Genomic DNA, 10,865 nt, shown 5'->3' on the forward strand with positions numbered 1-10,865 from the left:
ATCTCCTCTTGGTGGAAGCTGTTTCAAGTACATGGGTCTGTGACAGTTTTGCTATAAAAATTCATTATTGCCTCCTAAATAAATAGCACAGAGATTGGTCAGATATGAAACTGTCCAAAGAAAAAGCTGGAAGTATTGTGACTGTGAGAGAGGAGGCAGCAGACATAGTTTCCACTATGTCTGTCCTCCAGCGTGTGACAGAATGAGCAATAGAGATCAAACGTAGATTCTCTGTACTGTGAAACCAAGAAACTGAAATGCAGATTTACTAAGAATAGGACTGCTATTACAGCAATAGGACTGCTATTACAGCCATTCTGTTTTCATCTTCTAGAACAGAGATAACATGGGTGACTGTGTCAGGGGAGGGTGTTGTGTGGTGAGGAACCTCCAGCTGCTTGCTTTTTCTACCCTGTGATGTGGTGTGTGCATAAGAAGTAATGGCTTGAGCCTTCTGGAACGCCTTCACATACCTGAAAGGTAAAGTAGTTCTAGATATCTGGCAGCCACCTAGACCCTGGAAACACCTGCACTGCAGTTCAGTGTAACTTGGAAGGGATAACTGAGGGATTTACACAAGCTCAGGTGGAAATAATGCTTTTTTCCAGACATAGGCACTTATTAGTGACTGGATAATTCATGAAAATTTTTATGGCCTTGTGCGTTGGACTAGCCCTCACTAACAAAATTAAACAATCTAAACGTGTTCTGGAAATAATGCGGTACATAAAAGAGCAAAATTAGGCTGAAAATGAAACCAAGAAAAGTCTTTAGAGAGTCATAAATAATGCCTTGGTTATTGGTGGTGAAAAACATTGTTTTATTTCTGATATTTCAAAACTATCTGTCAGTTATCAGGCTTCCTGTGATCACACTGAGCCTGGTGGCATAAGATACTGAAATGTAGAAGGAAAAAAGTAGAATAGCCAGGAGAATGTTCATTGTAAAGTAATAAACTGTAGAGTGGTTACACTATGGCAAATGAGCCCATTTTCAGAAGCAGCCATTGTGACTACAGTTCCTGCTACCTCACAAGGACAGCAAGTTGTGCCCCGCTCTTTCACAGACACACACATGTGTATGTTTTCTTGCATTTTTTGTACAAGCATTCTTTTTACCACATCCTTTGAAGGCTGGCTGAGGTAAGCAACTACATTTCTGAATTGACCATTGTGCACCTGGCTGTCACTTTTTTTTAAACCTCAGTAGTAGGAGAGGAATATATTTTTATTGACTCAATCCAAATCAGTGTGCTGATGAAAAGCCAGGAAAAAGGGACAGAATTGATCCAAGTTGCAAGGTGTTCTCCTCCTGAGGCTGTCCTCATGTGTGGGATGACTGAAAATACTAGTAAATTGTCTGCTTGTGGTGATGGTGCTTCTGATCAAACTGAAAAAGGCTCCAAGGGTCTGTTCTGTAAAAGTGCTTTAAGGAAATGTCGTTGAAGGCACAGCATACAGACTGTCTGTATATTCTATTTTGTGTAAAATTGAGAAAATAATCATCAATGTATGTTAGGATATCAGAAGGTGGGCTTCAAGTCAGAGGGCTGTTTTATACCCTGCTTCTGTACAGGTGGTCTTCAAGTAGCAACTATGGAGTGTAAAAAGGTAGCAGTGGCTGTAGATGGAGTGATCAGTCATGGACAGTCATGTGCTTGGGCTGGACCCTGCATTTCAGGTATGTTCGAGTTATGTATGGATAAAGTTAGTACTATTCACAATGGGGAGAGGATTGAAACTTGCTATCAGTGGATTCAGAAAGTGCATTTAAGAAAAGTAAAATATAAAACAAGTATTTCGATAAAATGTGCTGCTTTTGATCCTTTACCGTCATTTTCTTTCTAAAATCTGCGAGTTTTACATCAGATAGGCTGCTGTAAACTGGAGATTTAACTAGAGTCTAGAAGACTTTAGAGCAGCTGAAAAGCTGTGGAATTAAGGGAAAAACAGAAAAGATGTCCCACAGATTAGGTACCCCTGTACAGTAACACACTGAAATGAGGTGTGATGGCTATGCCTTTCCCATGTGTTTACCCCTCTCTCCTAGGAAGGCAATAGTTAACAATTACCATTCAGTCAGGTGTAGTGGGCTTCATTTCCAGTTTTCCTCCTACATCAGCTGAAATTACATTGCTTGAGTGTTACGATATCCGCTTTACCCAACGGAGAGATCTTTTGAAGAGATTTTCTAAAAATGGCAGGCATGTTCTACTTTAGCAAAACTGAGTGCTCTGATTTGGGCAAAGGCTATATGAAGAAATCCGTATCCTGTCAATATGATAGTAATGATGAGCTGATTATTAAAAGAGGCACCATTGATATTTTTATAGTGTTAAAGTTTAATTGTTACTAGTTAAAAGTTTAAACATCAAAATACATCAATTCTTTATTAGGTGGAAAAGTCCTCCCTGTCATAAGTGCTTGCAGATGATCAGTTGTTCTGGGACTTTTCATGAATGCTTGTTAATGGCCTCAGATCTCTGAGGAAACCTTCCATAAAATACTTGCTTTAGAAATAAATACAAAAGCATAAAAAAGTGGAAAATCCCTGTTACCGGAAGCCAAAACATAATAGGTGAAAACTGCAAAGCTATTAACCTTGTAAACTTTTCTCTCTTTCCTCACGGCTGGCTACTAATACAGCTTTGGCTGAGGTCGGCATTTCTTGAGCCATGTAATATACTTTGGTTTTCAATATGTGTTTCAATTTCAGGCTAAATTAATTATTTTGAGAAGGCTCTAATGAAAATATTCTCAAAATATGGCTGAAGAATGCAGGATTTACATATACTGGTAAAGTGAGAAATCAGGCTGTGCAAACAGCCAGTTAGAATAAAATTAGCTACCTACCAGTTGTACTTAATTTAACAGTAAATTCATTCTCAAGCATTGTTTGGGGACTAAGCCATCACTAACCTGGACTGAGTGTAAGGATATGCAACTAGTTTTATTTTCTACTGAATGGAAAAATAGAGTTCTCTCAGAAATCTTCATTTATTCTAATCAATTTTAATTCTTCAGGATTGTAAAGGTTAGCAAATATTCACCTCTTGTTGATTAGCTAGTAAATATCTTAAGACTTGGATAGACAGATTAACTGTTTAACAGTTAACAGAATAACTAGTATGCTGCTACAAAACTCTGAACAATTTGGGGATATTTTCATGCAACAAAACCAGAAGAGCCTATCTAAACTCCCTTGCCATATCCCATTTTCCATCATTTTGTTTACAATTTTGATAGCTTGAAGAGATTTAAGCGTGTAGCCAGGCAGGAAGCTCCAGTAGCATATCGAATCTCTTTGAGTATGCCAATCCATTCCTTCTTTTCATCATCATACCTGCATTTAACAAAATAAGGTCAGAACATAGCTTCTTAAAATTTGAGTTTGACATTTTTTCACTCATATATAAAAAAGGATAGTCCACACATTGCAAAGGCTTGTAGCAGCTTTGTGCTGAACAATGCTACACAGAACTGCTTTTGTCCTCTTAGAACAGAAGTATGTTTTCGTGCATGTGAGTTGTCCTTTTCCTGGTCCCTGACGCTCACTGCTTCCCTGTGTCATATTTCATTACTCCTATAAAAGCCTCCTCATCTTAAGTATTCCAGATGAATTTCTTTAAATTCTTACATATAAAGTGTTTTTTTTTTTTCTTGTAATCCTTCCTATCCTTTTGCCAGTTAAAACTCCTGAATCCACCTCAGCAACTGAAGAGTCACAATAGAGGCACAATGTTTCATCACTGCTACCATGATTTAGGTAAATAAATCTAGATACAGATCTCTGATTTCTCAGAACAATTACTCGTTTGACTAATAATACATATGTATGAACCTCTCTGTGTATACATGCTTTCCTGCATAAGAATGTCACAAAACAGAGAATGTTTGTACAGCAAAAGCACATTTAAAAGGCTAAACCTGCCAATAGAACTTATTTTTTTCCATACATCCTTGCTATATAGTAAAAAAAAGAATCTAAATGTCATGACTCAGACTGTTCATTAGTAGATGGAAATAGTCATTAGATTCAAATCTCAACGTTTGTCAGAAAGTAACAAACATGTTATTTGGCAATAAGTGCTTTACAACCTGAGATATGGTTGACTTCCAGAGTTAAACATAGTATTAATTTTATCCTTCAGTGTCTACAAACCTAACTGTTGATAGGGCTTTCAACCAGGAAAGTATGATCAAAATTAAACTTACTTCCATATGTCAGTGACTTCACTAGGTGCAAATTCTTTAGATTCAAGCTGAATCATTGCAAAGCCTCCAATAGCATACAAAGATCCACTTAAGGTGACTAAACTGATGGAACTTCTCTCTTGGGGAAATTGAGGCAGAACCTCCCACCTGGAAACGAAGAGAAAAACCTAAGTCAAATACATGTGAAATATTCTAAACTGAATGTACTTAAAATACAGTTCTGGGTAACGTAAATGCAGCTGCTGTGGACCACTTTAGTGAAATGGTATAGTAAAAGAAAAAAATGAATCAATCAGTAGTGAGTTTGTTTCTCCATCCCCACAGGAACATCATGCAGAAATGCAAGTCTTAATGCCACAGAATTACACTGATGACATCTCCTAGAGACCAAGTCATACAGGTCTCCTGGTCCCATCATCACTAAGATGCTTTATACAGATGTATCTGTCTCCTCGAACGCTCATTTTTCCCTATTGTTTCCAACATAAGTTTTCATTTCTAGTGGCACAGACATAATAATTTGAGAATAAAAAATAATAATTAAAAAAAAAAGTAGAGCTCATAATTTCAAATATTCTGCCAAGTCATACCCATAAACATATAAAACATAGAGATATCTCACTTCCCATCAATGTCAACATCAAAACCAATAGGCTAATTTTCTTCTTACACTCGTGTGACTTGACAGTAACAAAACAGAGTAAACTGAGACAAGAACCTGCAGATGTTTTCTGACCACAGGTTGCGTGTGTGTCTGAACAACGGAAGAGAAAGAATGTGCCAAACATAATGGTAACAAAGTGACCTTAACTTTCATTTGCTTTGTATAGAATGTGTAGAGTCCAAAATTGTAGAAATTCTTCTTGCGTAATTCATTTTTTATATTGTTAAATTCTATAAGTAGGTCTCTTTGGGATAGTATACATTTAAGTTAAAGCTTCTGTTGTGAGGATGATGGCTGCAGTTGAAGGCAGCACAGCCAAATGGGTTTACGTATGATTGAAGTACTTACTCTAAAATAAAGGTACATTGAGGACCACTTAAAAGTTTAAGCTATCATAGTAAAGCTGTGCTGATGTTAGAATAGTATCAGCACCAGATATTTTTGAGGCTATCTCAAGATCTTAAAAGCCAAGGTGATAGAATATTTGCTTAAAAATAGCTTGATCTTAAAAATAGCTTGCACTTACTTATTTGTGGTCAGATCAAAAGCTTCAACAGATTCAGTAAGGCCTTCTTCAGTGACACCACCCGCAATGAAAATCTTGCCCTTATGGATAGCTGTTCCAAACATTGAGCGAGCCACTTTCATTGGAGCCAGGTCTCTCCAGTCTCCTTTCTTTGGATTGTATACAAATACTCTATTAGTACATTTCCTGCAGAGAAAAAAGAAAAATTGAAATAATTTCTAATGAACTGTTTTGTTCCAAGTGAGACCTAGTTGAGGGGGGTTTTGGGGGTTTGTATGTAATATCTCTTTCATAAGATCTCTCTGATTTAGTGATGGACAAGTCTTTTTACAAGTCTGTAAAGCACTAATCATCCACAGAACTAAACCTGTTAAATGCTGCTTCCATATGGCAGTAATTTCACTGTACCTTACAGGACAAAGGCAATATCCTTTCTGAGAGTGTTTTGCTCAGATGGACTCTTAGGGAGTGTACAACAACGGTTAGGGTCAACAGGAATTAACTGAATTTAATAATAGAGAAGATCAGGAATAGGTTTATTTGGTAGTTCAAGATAAACAAGTATGCATGTACATGGATCTATGCACCTTTATGAAATATATTCAGTTGTTTTACAGCTCTAATACTGAAACACCCAAAGAAAAAAGGAGCAGTATCTGTGCATTAGACAATTTGAATCTGTATAAATTAACAAGACCCATAGTGGGAGGAGCTAAGATGACTAAATGCTAACTATTGCTCCCTTCCAGAAGAAAAAATGCATTGAAAAATAACTCCATCAAGCACCGAGAGAGGTCATTCCATCTTTCCTCTGATTCAAAGAGAATGTAGGCAGATTTGTTTAGACCCTAGATTTTCATACTGTACTTGAAGACTTGGGCTTGGAAAAGTCACTTTCACTCCAGAACAACACCAAGGTGAAGTTCAAGGCATACCAAAAGCCAACACATGGACACTCCTTTAAACATTTTAGTTTATGCTAGGTATGCCTCTCATCATTTCTCTAAATTTTATTGTTTTACATGGACTCTTAGCCCAGCTAAGCTCATTCTAATGAAAGCAAATGAACTAGTAACTTCATCTGTACTGCACCTTTATAACCACTGCAACTTCTTGTCACTATGCTTTAGTAAAGCATTCGCTTGCTTGGAAAAATTACCACCACACACTCAATAGCAGCAAAAACTTGGATTTTTCTTAATGTTGTACCTAGTAAGGTATAACAGGCATTACAAATGAAAAAAATTGAAGATCTGACAAAGTAGTTCCATGGTACCTAAGCATTTCTGTCTGGTAAGAAATAATACTTATAAAGAATATCCTCATAACTAACTGTGATGAATGTGTGTGCATTTAATTAAAAATTTGCCTTGGAAATAAGTAAAGTGATTAAAACAACTGTTTGGGTTTACAATGTATATACAATTTTACCTTATCATGAAAAATATACTCTGTATACCATAATGTGTTGCCTTCTGCCAAATTGTAAGCAACCTTAACCCAGAGATGTAAGAAAGGGATACCCTGATTTCTGAGTGAGGACATAGATCTATAAAGAACCAAACAAATAATGTTCTAAATAATCACAAAAAGACTTACTTATCATCAGTTTTTCCACCAAGACAGTATATCAATCCATTGTTTGAGATAGTAGCATGGCCATAAACTTTGATAGGTAATTTTTTGATCTCACCCCATTTTATTGCCCTGGAACAAGAAGAATATCACTGTTAGGCTCTTTAAACTAATAATGGGCTATTTCCATGTCCTCAGTGGGCATAATTAAATTGTAAACATACACGGGATCATAGCAGAGGACTGAATCCAGTGACTCCTCAGTGCGAAGGTCCTTGCCTGCAATTACGTAGATCTTGTTGTCTGACTCTCCCAGCCCAAAGAGGCACCTGGCTGATGGCAGTGGAGGAAGGGCAACCCACTCACCAGCAATGCTGTCGAGCTGAAAGAGCATCACAACAGAAGATTTAGAAAAGGCAAGTAGTAGAAATTCATGCAACAAAAACTGTTCCACAGAATAAATCTAATCATAGATCAGGTAATTCTTTTTCCAGAAGTGTGTTCCACAGTCAAGGTGTGCGTGGTAAAATGCATCTCCCAGATTTGTCAGACCACTCCTGTTGGACAAGACGTTTTATTGCAATGGTGAAATGTAGATCATGGCCATGGATTGCCCCTGTAGCTAGATCTGGGTAGCGTACTGAGGACGAAATGTATCCATCACAGGTCACAGCCTGTTCATTGTATCAGTCTCGAAGATGACATCTGTACTGTTGATAGGGTACTAAACTAGTCATGCATTTTTGAGCTACTGGCAGCCTGGTTTTGTTTTGGGCTGCTAGCTACCAAACAAAATGTCAACAGGTTATAGTAACAGAGTAACAGGTGCATCACTGGTAGAGAAAGGGACAATAATAAGTGAATGTTGGTATGGTCCACATAGACATTTTAGAGGGAACCACAGCCTCATGGGTAATCAGAAAAGTATTTTAACTATACATAGTAACAGCAGCAAGCAGTCTTAAAGATGACAAGTGAGAAAGGATTTGGGGAAATGGATTTAGATGTATAAAGTAGGATTTTGAAAATTTAATCAATTTTTAATGTCAATGTAGAGGTTTAGTTTTTCAGGGGCCCCTTTCTAGTAGCCTAAGACTGATTATTCAGTTCTGAATTATATACATTATTGACATCAATGTGGTATTTCTATTGGAAGAATATATCTGTAACAAGTTCTGCACTTCACTGAATAAAGTTTTACAACTACATAGGGACGTGAACAGTGTCCGCTCTAGCGAACTGACTTTCCTTTCACAGGTGTAACAGATTCCTGAAACCAGCTCTTTCACTGTGTGTGAAATCACAGTGAGCCTTCATGCTATAAACACTTAATATTTGCATTTTAGATACATGAAGGCTTTAAAATTCTATCACTATCTATCCCTCTGTTTTATTTCATATTGGCAACGGACCTACTTTCACTCTTTTAGGTCAATGTGCCTAAAGACAAGCTGTGGCCAGCAGCATATTGCATAATTCATTAGAAGATCATTTAAATATCAAAGAGCATGTAGCCAGATATCTAAAAATACAACAGAATTAGTTTATGATATAGGCATGCCAAATGGTAATTCTGCTACTTTTCTGAAGTAGATCATGGTAGTTACAATTTATACAGATTTACAAAATCAAGAAAAAAAAATGCATTCATAGTTGGAACATTGTATTTAGTCTACTGGCATCAACAGTTTGTGAGAACAACCTTCTACCTATAAATAACATATTTGGGAATGCCCTTATGTTTTCAAACAAAAATGTGACAAATTCGGAATTTTGGTGAAAAAAGTGACATTTAAAATACAGACATTATTATGGTCATAAAAATATTTCAGATACAAAAAAAAAAGATTGTATCTAAAGAAGCTAAGTACTCAACTTTCATGGAACTTAAATTCACAGAAGACATTCAACAATAATATTATTAGTCTTAACTTTGGGCACCTGTACAACATCAAATCAGGACCTTAATGAAAGCTAGTGCCTGGATATAATATGCTAGTTAATCTGTTCTGAGATCTCACCATGGACTTAATCTTGAAAGAGAAGATGCAGGTCCCTTGGTTTCACTTACCTTTATGAGACAGGAATAGCTTTCTATAGGAATTTTTCTCCACTGACCAGAGACTAGACAATTCACTTGCATAGACGCCAAGTACTTTTCAGTGACTCTTACAAGCACCTATTATTGCACCAATAATTATAAAGCTTATACCTGGAAGAAGTATGATTGGAAAGGCTGATCCTTGTTCTCCTCTTCCACATACAGTCCTCCAACAACGTAGACCTGATTTTGTTTGGTGACTATACTGGAATGATTTCTGGGAATCTGTTCAGCCAGGGCTGCTAGGTAGCATTCATTTTCTAGAGGATCATAAGCTACTGCGGCAGTGTCATTAACCAGAAGAATTAGGTCTTTGACAAACATACCATGCCTGGGAAGGTCATTTAGATAGCCAGGAAGTAAATCTTCATCTCCTACATCACCATTTACTTCCCCTTTGTTTGACTGTTCTTTGTTTTTGCTAGAGTCAGGCAGTTTTCCAGCAAAAGCATCCTTAATAATCTTTACTTTCTTCTGAAGATCTGAGTTGCTTTTAATTATATCATCCTTTTCAACATGTTCTTTGAAATATTTTTCTGGCATAAGACGAAAACGTATACAGTCAAAAACTTCTCCCAGGCTCTTTACTCTGTTCTCCTTGTCTTTTCGGACCCATTTCATTACTGCTTCAAATACCAGTTCTTCCTTTTCTACATTTAAGCTGTCAGGTGAAATAACTGAGATAAGTTCATGTGGGGCAAGCTGTAGGAATTCATCTTCTTTGCAGATCTGCACAAAATGATCTGAGACAAAGTCACGGGCAGAAAATGCAAGTCTTGGGCAATCAAGCAGAACACCTAATCGAAGGATGGCCAGACAATTACCAACAGCAAGCCTCTTTTGAAGATAGGAGACACACACGGTGAATACAGAAGGGATCTGAAAACGACTGGCCAAAGCAAAAATATCTTGCACGTTAGAATCATTAAGATCAATACTTGCTGAATAAAGGTATTTGACAATCATATCCAAGATGTTGGGGTCAACATCATCTAGAACTACCTCCTTCTTTTTCTCTTCATTTTGCTCAGATAAGAAATACTCACGAAAATAAGGGCTACATGCTGATAGAATCAACCTGTGGCAGGGCAGGCTTCTGTCACCAGCTTTTAGGGAGCAATCTATAAACTTTTTCTCTTCCAGGAGTTCCTTGAGGCCATCTTGAAGAAGGGTGGATTGGTAAAGTCTCAGTTCTTCAGTGAGTTCCCTTTGGGAATCCATTTTGTGAATGCTTGTGAAAGGGGGGGGAGCAGAAAGCTTTAGCTGTTGACTGCCCAAAGGTCTGTCCGTAAAAAAGGCAGACCAATGTGCTTTGCCCTGCCTGAAGCCCTTGCAACTTAATCTCACTAGCTAAATATAGGTACATACTCTTACAGGTTGGAATTTAGGATGGATGGTTTGGAAAAAAAAAAAAAGAGTTGGTCTCACAGCTGTCAAAGACTGAAAGAAGCAACTGCTGCTTTTAGTTACTTTGGTCAGGTTTTGCCATCATTCTCCACATTTAATCAATGACATTACTTGCAATGTAAGAAATTACTTGATATGAGTAAGGACAGCAGAATCTGACCCTCTGTGAGACAGCTATGAGCAAGATCATAAATATACATGTTATCAAATACTCTGAAATGCAAGTATTATCAATCAAATTGTCAGCTGCAATTACTGTTCACTTTTTCAGAAAGTTGCTTAATACACATCTCGTTGCTACAGGTTTTAAGGAGAAATCAGTCACAGAGATATTAAAAAACCCTGAACTTTGCATCAACTATCTCTGCTCAAAAAACA

General features: G+C 37.2%; 2 protein-coding genes across 9 annotated transcripts in view; one reads left to right on the forward strand and one right to left on the reverse strand.

Annotated features, from left to right (window-relative positions):
• The window catches only part of FASTKD1 (FAST kinase domains 1), a 34,377-nt gene that overhangs the window by 17,739 nt on the left and 5,773 nt on the right, over positions 1-10,865 (forward strand). For 2 of the 8 annotated variants that reach the window (XM_080600947.1, XM_080600948.1), the window contains one exon: positions 335-3,342. In XM_080600947.1, coding sequence (XP_080457073.1) covers positions 335-418 — 84 coding nt within the window. In that variant the 3' untranslated portion in view covers positions 419-3,342. Of the gene's footprint in view, positions 1-334; positions 3,343-3,686; positions 4,205-4,538; positions 5,396-9,807; positions 9,827-10,865 lie in introns of those variants that run through there. The other 6 variants (XR_013953959.1, XR_013953958.1, XR_013953960.1 and 3 more) reach the window with 6 other exon arrangements.
• KLHL41 (kelch like family member 41) lies at positions 2,324-10,765 on the reverse strand. The gene is made up of 6 exons (XM_080600977.1): positions 9,192-10,765; positions 7,204-7,361; positions 7,004-7,111; positions 5,405-5,590; positions 4,215-4,361; positions 2,324-3,342 (listed from the first exon to the last, which is right to left on the reverse strand). Exons 1-6 carry the CDS (start codon positions 10,299-10,301, stop codon positions 3,231-3,233), a joined length of 1,821 nt encoding a protein of 606 aa, XP_080457103.1. The 5' UTR covers positions 10,302-10,765; the 3' UTR covers positions 2,324-3,230.

This window comes from Anser brachyrhynchus (assembly GCF_964034855.1).
Source record: "Anser brachyrhynchus genome assembly, chromosome: 7".
Classification (NCBI taxonomy): domain Eukaryota; kingdom Metazoa; phylum Chordata; class Aves; order Anseriformes; family Anatidae; genus Anser; species Anser brachyrhynchus.

Coding starts and splice junctions, on each gene's coding strand:
- KLHL41 (XM_080600977.1), bottom strand. CDS start 10,301: ATGGATTCCCAAAGGGAACTCACTGAAGAACTGAGACTTTACCAATCC. Junction 5,591..7,003: donor GGTGGAAAAACTGATGATAA/GTAAGTCTTTTT, acceptor TTTTCTCTGCAG/GAAATGTACTAATAGAGTAT. Junction 3,343..4,214: donor GAAGTCACTGACATATGGAA/GTAAGTTTAATT, acceptor TGTTAAATGCAG/GTATGATGATGAAAAGAAGG.